The 23,527-nt window shown below is 56.9% G+C and overlaps 1 protein-coding gene across 2 annotated transcripts in view; it reads right to left on the reverse strand.

Annotated features, from left to right (window-relative positions):
* Positions 1-23,527, reverse strand: part of POC1A (POC1 centriolar protein A) — a 76,422-nt gene that overhangs the window by 50,577 nt on the left and 2,318 nt on the right. For both annotated transcript variants that reach the window (XM_033865085.2, XM_073811171.1), the window contains exons 2-7: positions 22,690-22,774; positions 21,519-21,690; positions 20,985-21,164; positions 19,496-19,603; positions 17,969-18,084; positions 10,154-10,287 (exon numbers count right to left, since the gene is read on the reverse strand). In XM_033865085.2, coding sequence (XP_033720976.1) covers positions 10,154-10,287; positions 17,969-18,084; positions 19,496-19,603; positions 20,985-21,164; positions 21,519-21,690; positions 22,690-22,774 — 795 coding nt within the window. The remainder of the gene's footprint in view (positions 1-10,153; positions 10,288-17,968; positions 18,085-19,495; positions 19,604-20,984; positions 21,165-21,518; positions 21,691-22,689; positions 22,775-23,527) is intronic.

Genomic DNA, 23,527 nt, shown 5'->3' on the forward strand with positions numbered 1-23,527 from the left:
GACAGCCCTACCAGACTGACATCACTGTCCTCACTTCCCAAGGAGTCAGAGAGGTGCACTGACCTATCCCAGGCCCAGCACTGGGGCCAGAACTAGGTCCCCCTGACCCAGACCATGCCCCCCCCCCCACCAACACCACACTGCAGCTGACCAGAGAAGCACGGAGCCCCGTGGAGGAGCCAACGAGCAGAGGCAGGGCACTTGGGGAGCTCGGGCGAAACAAAAGGCCAGAACCAGGGCAAGGAGGAGGATGGGGTGGGGTTACTGAAGGTGCCTGGGCAGGGGAGCAAAGTGACGTTTCCCTCTAACGGGCACATCACTTCCTTCATGTTGGGGCCTTGGGAGGAGACATGCCACTCTGGCTTCTCACGCGCTGAAGGTCCACTGAACTGTCCGAAGGGTGATGTCAGGCCTGCACCTGGCCGCACCAGTGCGCACGTTCAGGCTTGGGGCAGGGGGCACGATCTCCTGGTAAAGGGCGGGGGCTCTTCCCCACACGCCTGAAACCCATTGCAGAAAGATGCTCAGAGCAAGAGTCTGCTCGGCACACCACCACGTTAAAAGTTTGGCCAAAAGGAACCATTGCTTCCTTTTGGCCAAATTGTTAACGTGGCAACACCTGGCATTCCCCAAGCAAAGCCAGATATAAGAGGTTCTCGCCTAGATGATGACAGCGCGGGCTCCATCAAAGGCCACCTCAGTTCCTCCAGAGCAGGACAGGGAGCAACAGGAGCTCCAACAGCAAATATGAGGGGCCTCCAGCAGCAGGGCTGACACAGCGGTGGACCCGTGGACAACAGGAATACTGGGAAGCACTTCCACTTGGTGGCAGAAAAGACTAGACAGGTTGTGGGCTGGAAAGGGACCCGACAACACGGAGCAAGGCCAGCTTCTGCCTGCCCAGAAGAGACAGGCAGGTTAGACAGAGCTGCCCCCTGGGCCCAGGCACACTGGGCAGGAGGCAGCACGTCTGCCCATGCTTCTGGAATCTACCCACGGCTCCTCCTCTCTGAGCTGCCCATAGTGGGGGTGATGAAGAAGTACAAGGGGCCCGAAGGGGCTGGGCTCACAGCAGCCCGGGGGTCCTCTGCAGCCATCCATCAGGACAAAGGAGATCCATTCTCACTGATGGGGAACAATGTCCACCTGCATAGGTGAGTGTGCAATACCAGGAGCGCAGCATCACGGGCTGCAGGCGCAGGGCCTGGGGGTAGGATGGGAGCAGGTCATCTGTCACGCAGATACCCTCCCAGGCAGACAGTCACCACACACTGACAGGACTTAAGTGGGGGGAGGCAATTTCAGGTGACTTACTTGAGTCTTAGAAATCTCTGTAATTTCCCATACTTTGAATTTTTTAACGAGTATAGAGCACCATTACATTAATACAAAAACAAAACAAAACTGTTCTCATTTTGAGGAAAAACAAAGAGGGAAGACAGAAAAGGGAAGGAACACAGTACGTGGAGTGTCAAAAAAGCCAGGCTCTCTGGCTGCCCAGAGCTCATTGAGGAATGGCAGGTTTCCAAGAAGTCACAGCAACTAAGGAACCAAACAAATATTCGTGGGTCAGTCTCCTTTCCTGTTGACACTCAACACCAGATGCCAAGCTGGGGACAAGATGTTAGAGGCCAAGCAGCAGCAGGACCACTGAAGAATGTGGCCGGCAGCCCAGTTTGGCAGGGGGATCAGGACCAGAAAGCAGGTGCTAGGAGCCCTCCAGGCAAGAAGAACTAGAGCCTTCCCCAGCGTCCAAGTCCCAGAAAACTCCAGGGAGGGCGCGAGCGACAAGGGCGCTCAGAGGAGCTCTTGAGCGTTGAGGTCTACAGTCCTCCCCAACAATGCCCGTTTACCAAGAGGACTGCATGGCTCCTGGACCAGGTACCTCGGTGTTCCTGGAAAGAGTGGTTTCCATGAAGCCTCCTACCCATCCACCCTGGGGCCCACAGAAGCAGTCCAGGGCACTCAAAGCACAGCCCAGAGAATGGCTGGCCCTGGGCTCTGCTGTGGGCCAAAGTCATCATGGACTGCAATGCAGACTCGGCTCTTCACTGCTGACAATCTCCAACCCAACCCTTGGTGGGCCTTCGGGGCCCCAGACCACCCAGACCCCCAGAGACCTCACCAGGCCCTCTCTTCTGCCCTTCCCATCAGCACCCTGGCCCCACTGAACTGCTCGCCGCTCCACAAAACTGTGAGCTCAAGAAGGCCTCTTTCCGTGTTCTTTCTGCAGCCTCCTACATTGAGCTCTGAATTTGGTTATTTTTGATCTTTCTTGGTTTTAAATAAATTCATTTAAGGCTACAAATTTGCCTCTGACTGCCATCTTAGAGCTTGGATCCCCAAAGTTTCCCATATGCAGTATTTTCACTGTCCTTCATCTCCAAATGTTCCATTTCCACTGGGATTTTCTCTTTAGCCCAGCAGTTATTTAGAAGTGAGTTCTAGTTTCCAAACCCTGCGGGCTGGGGGAGTCTCCTTTATCACCGGCAGGGACCAGTTGTGATCAGGAGTGTTCTCTGAGACTGTCCCGCCTTCACAGTGGCTGATTCCTTTCAGTCAATTAGTCACTCTTGATGCATTCGTTCACGGGCTAGGGCCAGGCATGTGGCCAAGCTGTTTCTTCCCACAGGCAAGGCCCGGGGCCTCTGCAGCGCCTCCCGAGCGGGACTCCGAGCAGCAGCTCTCAGCTGGGCCCTCGGCAGCGTGGGTCTGACCTGCCCCTGATCGCCAGGGGTGCCCACCTGCCTGAGGCCCTAGTCCCCATCTGGCTCCAGGCCAGGTCCACTGGCAGGGACGCTGCCTAGCCTCAACCAGATCCTTCCCCCCTCCCTCTCTGGATCTGGCCAGTTGGAGCCTTTTGTGAGATGATCATGGTGAGCACGGTCCCCCACCTCTCTCTCCCCCGACCCAGCTGCACGTGGCCCTCGAGCTCAGCTGGACTCACACCCAGTCATTTCACCACACACCGCCTCTGCCTTGCCAACCTCCAGACCCAAGGGACCCATACTGGTTGGTTCCTTCACTCTCAAACAGCAAGGTGTCAATGGAGGGGGGAAAAAAAGGCAAAACAAAGGATGCCATGGTGTTTAGATCCCACAGCTCCTGACGACTCTCACTCCACAGCCCCTGCAGTTTGTCCAGACCTCTCCACTGGCCTCACCCCCTCCGGTCTGACTCCCTGAGTCCCTGCACTCCTGAACTTTGACCGCTGTGGCCACAACAGCTACAGGGGCAAAGGCCCAGCCAGGTACCCCCACCCCCACCATGCAAGGGTTTTGATATGTTTTTCACTGGCTGCCAGCGAACAAAAAGCAACGTCACACCACCTGCCCCACGTCAGAGGTAAAAGAAGAGCGGCCATCAGACAGATACACGGAGACCAAGGAGGCCTCTGGCATGGGTGCTCTGGACTCTGACGCCCGTGCTCAGGCAAAGACACCGCAACCCAGTCCACCAGGACGATTCTTCCACAAATCCCCGCGAGGGAGGCTTGGCACTCACGCGCTAGACCTGTTGTGGGCTGGTGCTTATGTCCCTTTGTGCGGCCTCACAGACAAGGAGCGACCACCTAGGCTGCTCCTGACCTTGGCCAAGGACACCCGTTCCCAGCCCTGAACTCTGGGCTGCCGGCAGGGGACAGGGGGTCAGGCTGAGCTCTTGGTTACTTCAGTTGGAATAAGTGAGCTCCACTCCCTCTTAATGTCCCCTCACTTCTCCCGGGAGCTGCCCAACCATCCAAGGCAGATCTAAGCCTCTCAAGCAGCAAAGCGAGTCTCCAAAATGAACAACTACACAAGGGCCACAGGGCGCAGAGAAACGAGGTGGGAGGGGCCCATTCTGAGAGCTTCCTTCCTCCTGGGGCAGCCAGGGGCGGCCCACGTGCCCAGGCCGCTCTGTCCCCCTGCTGTCTCTCCTCCTAGAGGGCGAGTCCCCCTTGTTGCCACTTCCCCAGTCCCAGCCCCAGCCCCCAGCGTGGCACAAGCTACCAGTAGCATCGGCCGACCCGGTGCTCTGAGCCTGTGATTTCTCGACAACCGAGCACAGCCTCTCACACAGCTGCCCCGGGTTTGGGGCTCTGGGCCCTGGGTGATGGGTGCTCGCTCCACTGCGGGCCAGCTGAGGTTCGGGGAACCACGTGCCCACTGGTCCCTGTGCGGTTCAGTCACTCCACAGAGACACGAACGCCAACTGCACAGCCGCAAACACCAGATTTAACGCCCCACCCACGCCCCGCCTACCCTCCTCTCCCAAATAGCTCTGGGGACTAAAACCAAATGAGCATGTCTCGAGATTATGTTTCGGAAAATACAGAAAAATAAATCTGTATTTCTAGCACGATGCCCCCACATTTGCCACACAAAACTATGGGGGCCTTGCTCGGGGCGCAAGGCTTCGAAAGACAGCTGCAGTTGGTGGGAAAGCCCTCCCCTCTCCTGGTCTTCCCTGCGGCAAAGTGTGGGGTGAGCGGGGTGAGGAAGCTCCCGTGCAGCTGACGCCCTAAGTCTGTACAGGATCCAGCAAGAAGCAGGGTCTCCCTTTCCTCCTGCTTAACTGTCCCGGTCATGGCAGATCCCCACAGCAAGACTTCCCAGAGCCTCAGAGAGGGCGCTGGCACCCCTACCCAGCCCAGTGTCATCAGATACCCGGCCTGTCCTCCAGGAGTCAGGCCCTGGAAAAGACCCGATGGGCGGGACTAATAAAGGGCAACGGAAGCAGACCTGTAGACCAAGGCAGCAGCAGGCCGAACCCACTCAGGACAGCTGGTGGGGACAAGCTGTCGGGGAATCACTACAGCCCACCCACTGTGGGACGGATTTTAGGAGTTGTGTGACAAAAGAGAAGCCAGAGAGCAAGAGGATGTTCTGGGGCAGATGAGAACAACCCTCAATAAAATAAGAAGCCAGAGAAACCCTTCAGAGACTCTGTGGGTGAGTGGGAGGAGGGGAAATGGGTGAGCCCCATCCAGAGGGCAAGGGGCCGACGGCTATGGCCCTGTGCCCATCAGTGGCGTTAAGTCATCAGAGCCCCCTAATATGTACTCAGTTTCCTAACAAACATTACCCATCCATGATGCCAGGACCATGCCCATAAGAGAAACTTTAAACAGCCTTTTAAAGAGCTCTCATCTAGAACAGCATGGGGTCATTTTCCAAGAGCTGCGCAGGACAGGGACCGGCATCTGTGAGGACATGTCTTCTCCCATTATGACAGATATGGGCGTCGTTCTTACAGAGGAGGAAAGGCTTGGCAAAGTCAAGGTCTTGCCCACTGTCACAGGCTAAGAGGTGGAGCCAGAATGGTTTGACCCCAACGTCCAAACCCTTTCCTCCCATTTGTGGTCCCCCAAGGCTCAGGTTTTTCTGGCTGAACAAGATGGAAGAGTGTCCACCATTTTTCTAAACCAGAAACAGGTGGGTACAAGCTGTTCATCCCTGGAAACGTTGGGGTGTTTCCTTAGAAAGCTGGGCATCAGACAAGGCTGTGAACCCTCCCCAACCGAACGTATCCAGCAGGTGGGCTCAGTCAAAGCAGCTGGCAAAGGTGACCGGTGCAGGCTCTTTTCCAGCCCAATCACTGAGAGAGAAATCACCCTGGTGTCCCCAGTGGCGGAGGAAGGAGGACAGTGCACCATATCCAGGCTGGCAGTGCCTGCCTGCTCTGTCCACTCTCCACCCGGATGGGCAGATCTGTCTGGAAGCAGAGGGCTACCCAACGTCTCAGCCCCAACAGGCTCCTCAGCCTGTCCCACCCCCCTGCCCTGGCAAAGGTGCCAGTGTCTGCTCGGCTTGAGTTTGGAAACCTGCCGCCCCTGCACAGCAGGGGTAGCAGGGCGGTGAGGGGCCAGGGCCCGCGTGGGGTTGGAGCCAGCAAAGGGCCTGCTCAACTCTCTGGCCTGTTCCCCAAATCACCTGGAGACATCCACCCTGTGGAAGCCTCTGAAGAGCCACACGAGCCCCAGCTGCAGCCGAGGAGCTGTTTCTGGGGTACAGCACACGTGGCGTCAAGCTCCCACGGGGCAGGAGCCTCACTCAGCCGCCAGCCACACCCCCTGAACGGCCCTTTGTGGCTCAGAGTCCCAAAGCCAGGACTGCAGGGGAGAAGCACCAGAATCCTTCAGGCTCACGATAAACTTGTAACTGCCGTCCAGCCCCAGCCCCACAGGTAAGTCGGCCTCACATGGGCCGATGGAAGTGTGACCAATCACATGCACGCCAGAGAACCACCAAACTGCCGGCATGGTCAGACTCCTGGGGGCACAAGCGGTCCTCAGTGCCAGCACGTGGGCCCAGCCCAGGAGACCCAGGCCACACTGGGTGATCCTGATCTCAGCTTTGCACTTGGCACGTGCCTGTCCTGGTGCCCCTATGCCTTTAGGAAACAATGAGAGACTTTTGGCCTCAACTCGGGCAAGAGAGCTTCTACCCAACAGCATGGCCTCCCCTGACCCTTCCTCACTTTTCCCCCAGTGGGGCTGGCTCAGGCCGGCCCTCTCACAGAACACGGAGACACTTCCCTGCCACACACAGAGCCCCCTCTCCTGCTCGAGGTCTGGCTCCCCGCAGCACCAGCTCCCTGTGGCAGGCTCCTCTCGGCTGGCCTCTGACCCCTGGCCTGCACTATCTCTTCTCATAAGCGTGGACCTGGAGGCCTGAAGGGGTGGCTGCTCCACGTGGCAGAACAACTCAATAGCCCTCCCTCTACGGCTCCCTCGGGGCTATGCCTGAGGGCGGTTACAAGGAGGTCCTCCAAGTCCAAACCAAAGCTTCCCGGGGATCCCTCTCCTGCTGGACCAGAACGCCATCACCTAGCAGCAAGGCTGGAACACAAGAAGCTATGAGGCCCGCTGGCCTCCTACACAGACCAGTGATCTGAAAACAAGAGTGAGATCACAACTTCTAAAAGCCATACATATGAGGTCAACGGGTGTGGTGGAAACTGCAGATGTGGGTACTCATTCCAGGTCAACAACCCTAAGCTGCATGAGACCCCCTACAAGTCCAGATCATTCTCTGGACCTCAGTTCCCCCGCCAGGACTCAAAAGTGCTTTCAAATCTGTCTTCTCATCTGGAGGACAGAATCCCTGGGCATCTGGGACCACTTGGGAGCTGTGGGTGCCACAGGCTTCAGGAAGTGGCTGGTGACAGCTGTGTTTGGTGAGGCCCTCACTACCTCCTGGAACAGAATGTGGAAGCTCAAGTCACCAAGGAGTGCAGCTGTGCATCTTCCTGGAAGGACGGGACAGGGAGGGGACTTCATGAGTGGGGGAGCCTAAAAGGACCAGACACTGCACAGAGCATCTGGGCGGGGCTTCAGCCCACTCCTCAGCCCGTGGTGCAGGCCCTCTCCCTGTGGCTTGGCAGGGGCAATACATCCTCCAAAGGAGTCAATACATCCTCCAAAGGGGTGTCAAAGAACTTCTTCCTGGAGCTGAGCCACTCTGGCCCGACAGCATGTCACAAACCCTCATAGGTCAGGGACATTTTCGGAGCACACTGGCTCCCAGTGACAACACAGGCCCAACTTCCACAGACTTGTCCCCTCGGGGAGAGCAAAGCCGCCCCCGCTCCCAGCCCAGATGTCCGCCCACACTAGGTATCTGGTCCAGCTGGCGGACTGATTTTAACAACTGCCCGTATCAAGGCTGCTCAACCGCACTCTCCTTCCTTAGGAAGCCACCCTTAGCTGACTTTGAATCGCCCCAAACCCAGGGGCAGAGTCAGACCCAACAAGGAGACACAGCAAACCCTGGCAGACTGGGGCACAGAGGGGGGGCTCGGTTTTGCAGCTCCCCTCACACACACACACCACGTACTTGCCCTCCGACATCAGCCCAGAGACCAGACTCTTCAAGACTCTGTGCCCAAAAGAAAGCGCCCTGGAGGCAGAGAGGGCAAAGGAAGTGGGCCAGGTCTGCCCACGTGGCCCGCTGGAGAACCCAGCACTGAGCTGCCACCGGTGAGTGCACGGTGGTCTCACTACAGGTCTTGAGAAAGAGGAGGAGGAGAAAGGGAGAGATCAGCTCTCCAGGAAGAGGAGAGGGGTTAAAGCTAGCATGGGGCTCTGGCCAGCTCCTTCCTCCCAGAATCGGTCTGCGGAACCCCGAGGAAGCCAGGCCCTGGGGCTCCCACACCCTGCACCCCACAGTGGGGCTGTGTTATGGGTACTCCAGGAAGAAGAGCCCCTAAGACCCATGGCACACCAATGCTAAGTTTCTGTATTTGATAGGGACTTTGGGGGGTCGGAACAGAAACAAATGTGAGCCTCGCACTCCAACTCCCACTTTCATCTGAGCGGGGAGAAGCCTACCCTGCTTCACCCAACCCTCCAAGTACAACCCAAGACTCAACCTGCCTCTCCTGGTTTCCTAACACATCTCATGCCACCTCGGCTCTGCTGATGTCCCCAGAGAGTCCCCTGCTTCCCAGGCCATGAGCCCCAGGGGGTGGGACCACGACATCCATTTCATACCCCTGGTGCCCAGCCTGGTGAGCTGGAAAGCGGATGATGAATGGACAAATGGACGGCAAGATGAACGGAGGTGAGCTCGCTTCTCCTTCTTCCCCCTTCCTCTGGGCACTGCGAGTTTGGTGCCCTGAGGAAGAAGTGATTTCTGAAGCCATTTCCCGTTCTCCACACCCCCAAACCACCGCTGTCCCTCATCCTGTCTCCCACGTTTCCAGGTTCAACAGCAGATAGGCAACTGCGCGGTTTCTCTTGGCCCCTGTCTCACTTCTCTGGGAGAACAATGTCCACAGGTTTCCCATATGTGCTGATGCTAGGCCCGAACACAGGAATGGGCTTTTAGATGCCGCATTCAAGGCTTCTCAGGCCGAGAGGTGAGTCAGCTGTCTAAAGAACGTCCACAAGAAAGGAGAAAGTGCTCGGTGATCACTTGGTATGCACCTGCCCGCACGGTGTTTCTGTGCATTGCTTTTCCTTCATTTTCGTGGGAGCAGGAGAGGTAGCAGCATTCATGTGGTTTTCAAATGCCCTCTGGGTTATAAGATCCGAAACTGGTTACGTGTGAATCTAAGTAACTACTTGCCAAAGGGCTAACAAAGGTGGCGCCCCCACAGGCTGACAATAGGAGCAGCGATCACGCCAGTGCAATGGCCATACGTGACACCTAGATGTGTCGACACCAGGGGAACAGGCCTGCTGGTCCTGCACACCAGACATTTCTCTGACAGAGGACCAGGGGTCACCATGGGCTGAGGGCAAGCGGCCTCCAGGTCCCAAGGAAGCAGAAGAAAAGGCCCATGCCCCCACTCCAAGCCATGGCCAAGGGCCCTTGTGCTCTGACTCAGATGGCAGTGGGATCCAGAGAGCCCTGGGCTAGAAGCCTCACACCTAGCTGCTGGCCCAAGAGACATGAGCACCCCAGGGCCTCCCTCAGCCCTCAAGAGCCTGTCCCCACTCTCCATCCCATCTGCCCCTGCTCATGGCTGGAGAAGTGGACAAACTGAAATGCTCTGGTCTCTGCACCTGTGACCCACTTGGGTGTGGCGACCACGTCCCAGCAGGAGACAGCTCAGCCATACCCAGGCTGGCTGCAGGGGAGAACCGCAAGCAGCCCACCGCCCCCGGGCCCCGGGCCCAGCTACTGCCCACATAGGGGGCCAGGGCACCGGATGTGTTGGTGAAAGATGCTCAGAGAGAAGGCCTCTCTCCCTCGTTTCAATTCTAGGAATTCCCCCATGAATGTGCAGGGAGATTTCCCTCCTTCACACCTGCCTCTGCAAGACACCTGTTGTTTCTGCCTCCAAAGGGCCCCAGGAGGCCTGATGGCAATTCAGGGCATGAGTTCCAGGGCTCTACTCAACTGCTGGACCAAGTGATGCCTGAGGTCACTGGGGACAGATTCCATTCAGCCCCTGGGAAAAGTCTGTCAACCTTGTCCAGAGGCCTCCGTTCCGACCCCCTACCCAACTGAACCCCTGTACTCCCTTCTCAGCTGCAGCACCAGGCCCAGCACTTCTGCCAGAGGTCACAGGTCTTGTGGGTGGGAAACCTGCTTCTGCACCTCACCCCAATGTGCAGGCTGCGAGGGGACCACAGAACCCCTCCATCGGGCTCCAAGGGAAGGGCCACCTCAAGACAGCGCCTCCCCCCCACTCCATGCTACTCAGCCCAGGCTGACGCCCTCACCTGATGCCCATGGAGCGTGTAGAGCAGCCGGCCCTCCATGAGGTCCAGGATCTTCAGGGTTGAGTCGCTGGAGGCCGTGACCAAGTAGTTTCCCGACGGGTGGAAGGAGAGGGCGTTCACCGCTGCACTGTGCACTGGAGGAAAGACGTCACTCAGATGGGCTGGGAGGCCCACGAAGCCAGAAGACAGGCCAGAAGGCTCGGCACAGGTCTGGGCCGGGGCGGCCATTGCCCAGAGCTGCTATGAAGAGCCCCACAAGGACCTCCCCGGAGAGCAGCACAAACAAAGGACAGGAGGAGACTCATCCAGAGATGAGGGCAGGCAGCGGGAGACGCAGGGCAGGCGGGAGCACGTGTGGCAAGGCCAGAGAGATCAAGCTATTCCTCCGCCTCTCCCTCCTCACCAAGCAGTCAAGCTAGAGCCGAACAGAGTGCTCAAACATAACGCTCCATCTGTCTCACATGCTGCTACGTCAGGGAAACCAAATGGAAAAGAAAACCCCTGGAAATGCCAATATGATGCCCCTGCCCTGGGGGAAAGGATGGGCATGGGGGCAGGCAAGAAAACAGCTTAAGACCCGCTCTCAGGAGCCAGTCAGGCCCGGGTTCCAATCCCAGCCTCCTGACTGACCCACCCTGCGACCCTGAACGAGCATCTTCACACACTGAGCCCGTTTCTCCTTCTGTGGCACAGCACCCACAAGTTAGGGTGTTGTAGGCATGCTGCCAGGTGAAGCCTGAGGCCTCTGTGCAGAGTGAGCCCTGATGTCCCTTTCCGCTACCCCAGGCAGCCCATGCTACTCCAGGTCCTGCCATTCAACCCACTCGACAGCTCAAGCCCATCCACGATTCTTCCCCACTGCTCCAGCCCAAGCCCCACCATCCATGCTGGTGTCCCTCGCTCTCCAAGATCTGGCCACACCAGCCCTGTCAGCTCCCTGGCTGTGGGACCTTCCCAGCCCTTGTTCTCCCTGGCCCGGGAAGACTCTTGCCCGCCTCTTCCCCAGACCCTGCAGCTCACTCACTGCTCAGTCACCTCCTCAGGGAAGTCTCCCCTGACCTCGCCATCAGGGTCACCCCCTTGTTTGGTCCCTCCTGAAGCACCGTGAGTCTCTTCACAGCAGGGTTTTTACATTTATGTGCAGCTATTTGGTTCCCGGCTGGGTCCCCCATGAGACCATGTGCTCCATCAGGCAGGGGGCTGTGTTGGGTCCTTGGCTCCTGGCTCAGTGCCTGACACCGAGCGGGACTCAAAAAGCAGTTGCTCAGTAGGTGAACTGGACCAGGCAGGCCACATGGGGACATCAACATAGAGTAGCTGCTGAGGAAGACCCAGGTGCCTTTGTACCCATTAACGCAGGCCTCGTGAGCAAAACCACAGGGGCTAGGATAACCATGACCCCGCCAAGTCAGAACTGCCACAAACATAAATGCAAATTCTAGAATCAACCCCTCATCCTGGCACCGTGAGACTGCAAGAACCACTGCTGGACCAATAAACACACCCACCATGAAACGGCCCTCAGTAGAGCTGACAGAGGTACACGGAGCCCCTCAGACACCAGGTCAGCCGATGTGCAGACACGTCGGGGAGTGTGGATTCACGTTCCCAAGCATACTTAGGGGAGACACATACTTAGGCTTTACATAATACGATCTTTAGGTCTAAACACTCTCTCTCTCAGCACCAGGAACTCCAAGAGACGGCCTGGAGTGGGGCTGATGGGGTCTCCAGAGCCAGCTCCTGGAGGCGGAGTCCAGAGCCCCACGGCCAGACGCTCTCCCACACTCAGGGCCATGAGGCAGGGGGCGGCACCCTCAGTGTTTACCAGAAATGGGGGCATGGAGAGGAGAGAAAAAAAGCCAGAGCCGACCCCAGCAGAACTGAACAGGCACCGGCCACAAGCAGCAGCAGAAAGAACGTTAGTGGCGCACAGGGTGTGCCCGCGACTCCCCACGTGTGGGGGGCACACCCACGTGTGTAGACCCAGAGGAAGGTGTGGACAGAAGCTCCAGACACAGAGCAGGGGTGCCCTCTGGGGAGGACAGGAATAGGGGGACTTCTAATTATTACTCTACGTACTTCCAGAAAATATTTTTTCAGCATTAGAATATAGTCACTATCATTATACAACTGAGCAAATGATAAAAAGTGAATCCCTCCCTCCCCCCCAAACGAGTGTGTCACGCCTGGGGAGGAGACCCAGGCTCTGCAGGCACTTCAGGCTGTGCTTCTATAGGCTGCGAGCTAGTGTGTGCTCCTGAGGGGCTGGCTGTGCTCGCCAGAACGCTGGTTCACACTCACGCTGGTGAGTGGGGGTGGGAGACGGGCACAAACACTGCGAGATCCCCCTGAGGAGTCCCGCCCACCCCTGACCCCTCAGCCCACAGTAGGACAGCTTTGAGAGGCAGCTGCCCTCCATCTATCTCACCACGCTCCAATCTCCCCTTGGGCCTCCTTAGATGCTGCTCCTGGCGCATCTGCCTCGCTGAGCCGGAGAAGGGCGCGCTATTCTTGCTTCTGCAGCTCCTGGCAGCCTGTGCTGGCATGAACGCCCCCCAGCCCCTCCCCGAGACAAAGCTGGCAGGGGACAGCCAGCAGCAGCGTGGATCGGGGGAGGCAAGCTCAGGAAACACAGGGCTTGCCCAGCACCAGCAGGGCGGCAGGGGCAGGGCGTGGTTACCAGCCAGGTTCTCCCACCTGGTCAAGCCCACCCAAGGGAGGGAACCGCCGCCCATCCCCCCAACCGGCCCAGGGAGGGGTGCCCGAGGCCCTGCTCCACTATTAATGGCAGAAATAGCTAAGGCCTCTTGGCTGGGGTAGAAATATCTGGAACCACTTACTCCAAAACAGGGCTCAGCCTGGCAAGCCAGGCTTTTGGGAATGTGCCAGCCCCACCTTTCCCCACTCGCTCTCCTGTCTCACCCACCGGCCCCACCAGCCTGGAGCAGCCTCTCTGGCTCTGCCGAGGGTGGGGCTGTACCAGGGAGGCCTCATAGAATCAGCGCTGCATGACAGTCTCCCACGGAGGCCCGGCTGCCCCACGAGGGGGTGAGCCTCCCGTCACGAAGCCCTGAGCAGTGACGGCACACAAACAATCCACTTTTCACCAAGCTCGAAGTTGCAGGCCCTCTGCCTATCTCCATGGCAGACATGGGTGACAGCTGGTGGCAGGTTGCCATTTGGGCACGATGTGGGCTACACCCTACCCCCACCGCGACCCCAAAGAAGGGACTCCAGCTCAGGGTCAGAGATGTACCAGCGTCAATGTTCTATAGGTCACCAGGATGCCAGGGAGGGTGGGACTGAGGCCACTGCAGACCCTGCCCCCAAGTACTGGGAACGGGCCACAGCCTGCGGGCAGCAGGTGGCCTAAGGAGAGACCTGGCTATCCACAAGCTGCCCGCACAGCTCTGCTTGTAGAACCCTCAGCGAATCTGGCCCACTGCCCAATGGGTTCCAAACTGGCCATGGGGCCCACAGAGACCCACAGGTGTCCAAGGTGCCCAAGCAGGAGGTCTCCTTCTGGGGCAGGCCATGCTAGCGCCGAGCCCCACCACATGCCCACAAGGGGCTCGCTCTGCCACGGTGGCCTCTCACAACGCACAACTGGCATTACTAGTGACACAGTGGCTGTGGGCTCACAAGAGGCTGTGGGCTCACACAGTGAAGGTGCCCTGACACCAGCAGCAAAGGACACTCCAAACAGTCATCTCGCGAATGTCGTAGGAACACCCGCTCAGGGATGGTGGGCGAGAGCTGCTGAGTTGGCCAGAGCAGGTGGGACAGTGCACTGCCTCCTGATCAACCCTTTCGGTCTCCAAACGCCAAAAAGGGTGCAGGCCTGCCCTGCTGGTTGCACAGCGGCTTTAAAACCCTCCGTGACCATGTCTGGGGTAGAGAGGGGGTCCAGGGACGTGCTAAGGACCAGTGGACAGAGAAGCTGGGACTCTGAGCTCTAACTGGAGTTTCTGGAGAGAGCCAAGCCAAGCCCTCTTGGGGGCCTCAGGCAAGTAGATGACTAGAATCAACACGGTGAGAGGAACCCATAGCTTCCCAGCTGCTTGACCTGGGCAAGCCTCATACACCCCATCTGTGAAATGGGGAGTAGCCCCGCCCTGCTGACCACTCAGGCCTTTCCCTGGATAATGAACCCGCACGTGCCTGGAAACCGCAAAGCACATTAAGGGATCCGGGACAGAGCTGCTGCTGCTCAGATGTCTGAACAGTCTTAATGTGGGCTCAGAGCATACGGAGCCTAACCCACCTCCGTGGGGACTGGCACTCCCGGGGCTCCAGTGCCCCACCAACTCCTTGCTGAATTGGGAAATCAGAACTGCTCCCTGCAGTGATAGGCCAGAGCAAGAAACTCCTCGCCTGAGACAAATGGTGCCAGCTGCCTGCTGTAGCCCAGAGTGATGCCAACAACCCAAAATGGGACCGGAAGTGCCCTCCACGGAGCAAGACCATGGCGGCTGGCCACAGGCTGGCAGCGCTTCCTGGCCACACGTTTGCAGTATCATGAACCAATTTCTCTCAGAAGAGCCCAACAGCCTTATGCGCCCAAAGCCCAATCAGGGAAGACACTGGATGTCACTGTCCTTAAACACTTCCCCCTGGGTGTCCTAGGGGTCAGGGACAGAAAACAGCTCAGGTGCCTGCTACTGGGGGGCTGGGAGCCCTACTTGGGCAATCAGCTTCCCAAGAGATCCCCTGGCACCTCTTCTGGGTGGGGGGACAGCTGCTACTCAGGGGCTAGGAGGGTCTCTCAGGTAGAAGGTTCTGCCACGGAGCTCTCTAGGGGAGCTGCTGAGCACACCTGACCAGGTCCCTCCCCAGCAAACAGGGTGAGGGCTGCCCCCCCCAACCAAGGAGCTCAGACCTGCCAGGCTCTCCTTGAGCCCCGGAGGCTGAGCCCAGAGGTGGTGGGATGAGTCTGCTGCCTTGTGAATACCCACCGTGTGCCATGCATTGGGCAGGGAGCTCAGAGGGAACCGGGTTATTTATGGGGTACTCCAGGCCCCCTGAAGCCTCTGGTCTCTATTAGGGGCGGCTTAGGAATAAGATGCTGCAGGCTCGCTGAGTGGCTCTATCACAAGAGGAAAGGACAGCAGCAAAAACAGACTGAAATCTCACTGTGGAGCCTGTCAGCCTCATGCACCTCAGGTCCCCTCAGGACTTGACCTCTGATGCTATCCGAGTCCACCCCCACCCCTGGGCCCTGCCAGTCACTGATCTCCCACCCCCACCCACTGCCAAGCCTGCTCCCCCAGGAATCTCTCCCCAGCACCCTCCACTCTCAACTGCTCTGCATCATGCCACCCCCTGACCACCCTCTTTAGGAGACCCTGCTTTCCTTCAGTCCCCTGGCTCTGCTCTCCTCAGCCCTCCATCCCGGTTTTCTAAGCGGGCTGCCCCTGCTCACTCTGGCTGCTTGTGGACCTTTTTCTTCCACAGCCCCTCAATCACAGGGATGCAGGGTGTGGCCTTCTCACACCCCAGATCCCTAGGCCCAGCTGGCCCCTCCACCCCATAGCATCAGCTTCTGCCTCTATTCAATCTCCAAAACCCACCCCCTGGGCCTGACCCCTGCCCCACTCTGATGCCCAGCTTTCACCCGACATTTGGCATTAACAGCCCACCCACCAGTCACCTAGGCACGTGGCTTCCTACCCAAGCAGGCTCTCAGCACTGCTGTCCTCTCAGATGCCCCTCACCCTTTCACCTGTCCCAGCACTTCCAGCCAGGCTGCATCTTCGGGACCCTGGGCTAGAGCATGGCATTCAAGGCCATCCCCTGCAGGTACCTGTTGCTGCACCTCGCCAACACCAGACCTAGGTTCCTGATCCATCACAGGTGGGCCTGGACTCTCCCAGGGTCACCTGGAGATTCTCTTCATCAGTATCAAGATTTATGTGGTACAAACCATGTACCCAGTAATGTATTGTAATCCTCATGTGGATTCTCCCATCAGATCCTCACAAACCCCATAAGGCAGGCTACCACCAGCCCTTCACAGACAGGAAACAGAGCCCGTACTCCTAACTACTGCTCTGCCTCATCACCTCCCTTCCCGTCTCTCCCTGTGCAAGTCCTCCCTCATGACGCCACACTCAGAGGTGGCCTTCCCGCCCAGCACTCCTCTGCACCTCCCACCTTCTGCCCAGTCAGCTATGCAGATGTACCCAGTCTCCAACTCAGGCCTGGCCCAGAGCAGGAGGAGAAAAGCCTCTGAGTGTGAAGGAGAGGAGGGAGAGGCGTGGTCTCCAAGTAGAGGGCAGACCCTGCTGGGGCTCTGTTCAGGAAGCCTCTGTCTGAAACAGCATCAGTGACAAGCCCCAGGACTCCCTGTTGAGGAAAGAACCATTCTCATGGCTGGCCCCTGCCACCTAGTGGTGGTGTACAGTACTGCAAGCCTGGACCAACTGGGCCCACCTTGCTGGGACACCAGACCTCCTGACTGAGACTCAGCATCACTGTCATTGTCACTAACACTGTGCCTGGTTCCTGTTTTGTGTGAGGCACTCTGTAAGTTCTTGTCATGGACCAACTCATCACCCTCCCAACATCACCTAAGAAACAGGCCTTATCATTGTGCCAGGGGCCCAGAGAAGTCAAGTAACCTGCTCAAAGTCACACTGCTAAAAATGCTGAAGCTGGGTGCAGAGCCACCCTCCACCATGTGCTTTTCAAGACCAGGATCCACTCCCCCTTCTTGGAAGATCTGTTCCTTCAGTTACCCCAAGAAAGTCCTGGCCTCAAACATCTGAGAATTGGAAGGGCTTGTGGGGGGTGTTAAGGGGAGAGCTCTGAATCCCACGCCCCACACTTTTCTCCAGATATGTCCTTCCCATTTTCAGGTGTGAATTTTGGAAGTGAGCCCATGGACTTGAAACTTAATCCCAAGTCAACAACCACAGTTCTTTACACAATGCCAGCTCTGACTCTCCCTGGTCTCAGCCCTGAGCCCCCAGGCCTGCCCACCCATTCTGCCCCCTGCACAACTCCCAGTTGATGGTGACTCCCTCACCAGCTCCCTTCCCTGGGCCCCATCCGCACAACTGGGGTGACTTAGGACTCTGCCCAGTCATACCTGCTCTGAGGCCAGTTCCATATCCCAGTACCTTCAGCTCTCTCATCGTAAGCTCACCCAAGTCTGCCCCCACTCCCACCTCCCTCCTGCAGCCCAATACCAGCCCACGTAGACAGCCCGCCGCCCTGCCTTCCAAGGGCTATAATTAAATATATATATAAATAAGGGGGCACAGCACCAGGGCTGGCTTCCAAGCCTGGCCCCCTACCAAGTCGACCCTCCATATGGCTCATGGCTCCACATCTGTGGAGGACACTGTGGAACCAGAGGTGGCCAAGGTCCCACCAACACTGACCTCTTTTGACAGATCTGTCTCCTTCACCATCTCCAGGGCTGTCACCTTGGCCCTGGAGGACAGAGCCTCCATTACAGGGGGAGGTGAGTGGCACGGGCAGCCCCTGAGAAGTGCCCCTCAAGAGGAGCCCTGGCCAGAGCCCCACTGAGAGCCCCCATCTGGACCGCAGTGTGCATGAGGTTCTGCCACCTCGTAAGTGGGCACCAAAGGGCTGGTGGATGCCAGTTAGCACCACGCTCTATCTCCAGGCCAAGGTTCCAGGACAGCCACGCCATAGACTACCCACCCCTGAAGATCCCAACAGACCCAGGACTCCCCCCTAACCCCAAGCCAGCCACAGCTGTCCTCAGGCCCATTTAAGCCCCACAGCCAAGAGCCGGGCACCCGGCGTGGCACAGTCCCACTGCAGCCGCTCGGGGACACTCACACTGATAGTGCTGCAAGAGCCGGTGAGTCCGCACGTCCCACACCTTCACCGTGTTGTCCATGCCGGCGGCGGCGATGCACGTGCCGCTGGGGTGGAAGTCCACGTAGGTGACAAAGCTGGAAAGGGGGCCACCGCATGCTGTAGGAGGTCTGCCCCGGCTCAGAACAGACCCCCAAACATCCAGCACATCCCCATCCCCACACACCTGCTCACACTCTTCCCTCAGCCCAGAATACCTCCCTATTGCCCTGTATCTTTACCAGGCGGCCAAGGGAGAACAAGAAGGAGAGGGTGAGAACAGAGGCTAGCAGTGACCTGAGGGGCACTTACCAGGGAGCAAGTCTCAGCACCAACTTCTAAATGCGAGCAGAGAAAGTGGACTTCAGACCAAAGGTCAGCCAGCTGCTCGGGTGCTTTCAGTTAGAGCTGATGCCCCTACCAGAGCAGGAGGCAGGGCAGGCCCTGCCACCTGAGGCCCAGACATCAAGGGCCAGCAGGGTCCCAGAACCACTGGCTCACCTATTTCTAGAAGACAAGCCAAGGGCCCTCGATATACTCATATGTGACACCCAGGCTGGTATCGTGGCCAGTCCTCAGGAGGGACCCTTACCTGGGGCTCCCAGCCTAACAAGGGGCAGACGCTGAGGTTCATCTAGGAACCCAGATTGGGTGGGTCCCTGCTCAAATGCAGGCTCATCCCTCTCAGTGATGCGGCATGATATGAACAGTCACCATCCACTACAAGAACCTGATTAGCCTTTCATTTATAAAGTCATCACCAAGGAGAACATCCTTTTGGGGATCTGGGTTCAACTTCTTTAGACAGACGTGTCACAATTTTGAGAACTAGAAAGTGAAGGGAAAAGAGAGGCCTCGAGAGTTTCATGCCTTTATCTTTATCTTTATTCCTGTCCTGCCCCTAGGTTCTTCATAAACATTTTTTTTTTTTTTTAGATTCCATATATATGTGTTAGCATACAGTATTTGTTTTTCTCTAAAACACAGACGTAGAGAATGGACTGGAGGACACGGGGAGGGGGAAGGGTAAGTTGGGACAAAGTGAGAGAGTGGCACGGACATATATACACTACCAAATGTAAAACAGCTAGCTAGTGGGAAGCAGCTGCATAGCACAGGGAGATCAGCTCGGTGCTTTGTGACCACCTAGAGGAGTGGGATAGGGAGGGAGGGAGGGAGACGCAAGAGGGAGGAGATATGGGGATATATGTATAGCTGACTCACTTTGTTATAAAGCAGAAACTAAGACACCATTGTAAAGCAATTATACTCCAATAAAGATGTTCAAAAAGAGTTTCGTGCCTTGAGGTTAAGCACTCTTACTGTTTGTGGGGATGGGGATGAGGCAGAAACTTCCACCCACAAGCGAAAAGAAACAGAGCCAGGGAGCAGCAGAGACATGGCGGTGGGCCCCAAGTGCCGCCACTGGAGGCCACTAGGGCCTCTTCGAGCCCAGGTCTATGCTTTTCTCGAGCGCCTACAGTTGGAGGACAGGGTCTGGGGACTCACCTGCCGTGCTCACAGTATGAGTGGACACACTCCCGGCTAGTCTTGTCCCACACCTTGACAGTCTTGTCATCACTGGCAGACACGATGAGCCGCCCATCCGGGGAGAACCTGAACCAGGCGGGGCACAAGTCACATCACCAGTCAACAGACATCACGGGCACCACACACCATCTTCCACAGTCACCCTTCCTGAGCTGCCCACCACCTGACCTCAGGAACCCACCTGGGCCACATGCCCTGCTCTGACCCTGAGTGATCCTGGGCAAATGCCTTTCTCTCTGCAAGATGGGTCAGAAGGGTGCCTACCTCCTGGTAAGCAGGTAGGCAGTAGCGTCGCACACGAGGCCCCCAGCACTGCACATGGCAACATGCGTGCTGTCTGCTGGTACTTGGCATCATTATCCTGTTCCCAAGTGCCCTGAATCCACATCTAACTCTGAGAATGGGTCAGCAAAACCAACCTTCTAACAAAAAAGGAGTGGAGGTTCTGGGGACCCACCACCAAAGGCCTGGTGTGAGTTCAACACTTGTTTGCTGGCGGGGCCCCTCCTATTCTCAGGAGCCCAATGGTGAGGGCCTCTCTGAGTAATCAGGGAGCTCCCAGGACAGAGGAACGAGGGCCCTGGAGAACAAGTAACTTCATGGGGTCCCCAGAAGAACACAGCTCAACAGTCCCCAACCTCTGACTCCCATGGTTTCCCAGTGTCCCCAGACACCCCATCCTCTTCCTCCAGAGCACAGAGATTCGACACGTGAGATCTCTGTTGAAAGGAAAAGAATAAGCTAGAAGCAGGCACAGCTGTGTCCGCAATTCTTAGACCTTGAAAGGTGCTTTGAATCAGCTGGCCCCCATCCCCACGGCACTGGCCCCCACACCAAAGGGAGAACCGGCTTCCAGACCAACCCCTCTCAGAAGCCTGGGCCCCCATCTGGCAGCTCTGAAGCAAAATCAACCTCTGAGGAGCAGAACGTCCTCAGAGGAAAGTAGGCAAGCCTTAGTGCCAGACACTCGGCTTCCAACCCCAGCTCTGCCACTTACTCCCAATGTGCCCCACGGCAAGATACTACACTATTCTGAGCCTCAGTTTCTTCATCTGCAAAATGGCAACAATGCCACCTACTTGCGGGACTGCCATGAGGAGTTAGAAGAAAACGTCTAGTGGTGGTACTGACGTTACCTTGTTGTTGTTGCTATTGCTAATAAGTGGCCCCTGATGACTCACCTTGGGCTGCATCAGCACAGACGTCGGGGTCAGTCGTGGCTGACAACGGACTAACTTACTTGTCGTGCATTAGCTCAGTGAAGCTTGGACAACTTACAATGTGAGAACTATTACTGTTCTTTTTCACACATACGGAAGTTGAGGTTCAGGAAGATAAAGAGTGGCTAATAACTTGTCCAAGGTCATGGTGCTAGCACCTGCCAACTCCTCTGTGCCCTCCAACCCCCGGGGTCCCTCCAGCGGTCTCCAGGTAGGACACTACTCACTTGGCACAGCGGACCCAGTTGATGTGCTGGCTCAGGGAGAACAGGAATTTCTGGCGATGAGTTGACCACACCTTGACTGTCTTGTCGTCGGAGGCTGTCACGAAGGACTGGCCATCGCTGCAGAAATGGATGCTCCTCACTGTGGCCGTGTGTGCACGAAACATGGTTGACTCGCCTTTGCTGCAGGGATGGGTATCCAGAGTCAGGAAACCCATAAACCCATAAGAGCAACAGAAGGGCACATCGAAGCCCTCCCCACCCCTCAGAACCCTCCCAAAGTAAATCCAGGCTTGAGTGCCTCAGTCCCCAAAAAGCGAAGCCAGAGCCTCACCCACGTGCAGGCAGCGTCAGGTGGGATCCCTTCCAGGATGGCTGAGGTCAGCCCAGGATCTCCCTATTGGCCCTGAGGGGAGGGCCCCGACTGAAGCCCCAGCTTCTGATGTTACCTCCTCGGAAGTGGGGCAGATGTCCCACTGTGACCAGTCCAGCACTAGGGCCTAGACTCAGACAAGCCCCTCCAAGTCTTTAACTCACACGTTGGGTACCCAGATGCGGACAGTCTTGTCACGGGAGCCTGAGGCAAGCAGGTGTCCCGAAGGGGAGAAGTTCACACAGGTGACGGTGTCCTTGTGGCCGGCGAAGCGGTAGGCACGTGACTGGGGCTTCATGTGCCACACCATGAGGCATGAGTCCATGGAGCCACTGGCTGAGGAGAGAGCAGATGCCATGACGCTCGGCTCAAGCAGGCCTGGAGCCTCCACCAGGATGCTGGAGACGGGCGGGGGTGGGGTGCGGGCAGCAGGGACAGCCCAGCTCTGCCTTCTCCATGGGGACAGGCCACACCTCCAGTGACTGCTGAGCAGGAGTTCGGAGAGCCTAGGGCCTGTCACCACTCCAGGCAGCGGACCCACACAGCAACCAGACCTGGGCTGTAACCAAGGGTCCCGGGTCTCCCCACAGACACACTCTGCAGCTTGAGAGAGCAAGTCCTCGCAAAACTGGGGAGCCAGCTCAATCCAGTGGCCATTTTACCATTAAGAGGACCCATCAGAAGCCTAGCGGAGGTCCCCAGAACAGACCAAAAATGACTTGTTTCCTCTTAATCTCCAGCGTGTATCACGAGACCAGCAGCTTCTGGCAGGGGACCTTGACCATTGGATGAAGGGGGAGCCTCGTCCATAGAAACAAGAAAGCTGCAGCCGTGACAGCTGTGTATGAACCCCCAGGTGGCCAAGGAGGGAGCACTCGGCTGCAGCATAAGGGCGGTGGGGGGAGGGGAGCACCCGGCTCTGCCCCCCATCCTTCTCAGTGGTGGGCGTCTTCAACAAGGAGGTGTGCCCATGGTACTGTGGACAACAGAATCAATAAAGACCCAAGGAAAAAGCCACTGTTTAGGGCTCATTCTGCAGGCCAGGCCTGAGAGGTGGATGGGGTGTGCACGGAAAAGCCCAGAGCCGGGTCCTAACCTCAAAGGCTGTGTGACCTTAGCAAGGCCCCCAACCTTTCCGAGCCTCACACTCCACATGCAGAATGGAGCTCATAAAGCCTAGCGCCCAGAGAGCAGGCCGGCTGAAGCAGGAGGTAGGTCTAGACAAAGCACCTGGGTCCTCACTGTGCCCTGCTCCCCCCATGCCACACCTCCCAGGTAGAAACGTGACCTTCTCAGCTCATAACCTAGTGCCTAGAATAAGATGCCTCTTCTTACCCAGCTGCTTCGTGTTGAGGCTGAAGTCCACACAGGTAACTGCATCCCGGTGGCCCTTAAAATGCCTCTCCAGCGAGGGGTCCTCCTGAGGGAGAGCCAGGGTCAAATATGTGAAGCCAAGATGAGGAAGGGGCTTCCCCAGGGCCAAGACTCTTCCTATAACAGCCAGCAGCATTTAAAAATGCTCAAGGCATGGGCTTCCCTGGTGGCGCAGTGGTTGAGAGTCCGCCTGCCGATGCAGGGGACACGGGTTTGTGCCCCGGTCCGGGAAGATCCCACATGCTGCGGAGCGGCTGGGCCCATGAGCCATGGCCGCTGAGCCTGCGCGTCCGGAGCCTGTGCTCTGCAACGGGAGAGGCCACAACAGTGAGAGGCCCGCGTACAGCAAAAAAAAAAAAAAAAAAAATGCTCAAGGCATGATCTTGTATATAGAAAATCCTAAGGAATCACTAAAAAATCTATTAGAACTAATAAACAAGTTCAGCAAGCTTACAGGATACAAAATCAATATACAAAAATCAAGTACACCAACAATGAACAATGTGAAAAATAAAAGTATGATAACAATTCCATTTATGATACATAAAAAAGAACAAAATACTTAGGAATAACTTAACAAAAGAAGTGCAAGACATATGAGAACTAAAAAACATCATTGAAAGAAGTATAGAAAGACCTAGATAAATGGAAAGACATCCCATGTTCATAGTTTGGAAAACTTAATATTGTTAAGATGAAATACTCCTCAAATTGATCTACAGAGTGAACAGAATCCCTTTCAAAATCTCAGATGCCTTTTTTTTGCAGAAATTGACAAGCTCATCCTAAAATTCACATA

Source organism: Tursiops truncatus, chromosome 10 (assembly GCF_011762595.2).
Source record: "Tursiops truncatus isolate mTurTru1 chromosome 10, mTurTru1.mat.Y, whole genome shotgun sequence".
NCBI classification, from domain to species: domain Eukaryota; kingdom Metazoa; phylum Chordata; class Mammalia; order Artiodactyla; family Delphinidae; genus Tursiops; species Tursiops truncatus.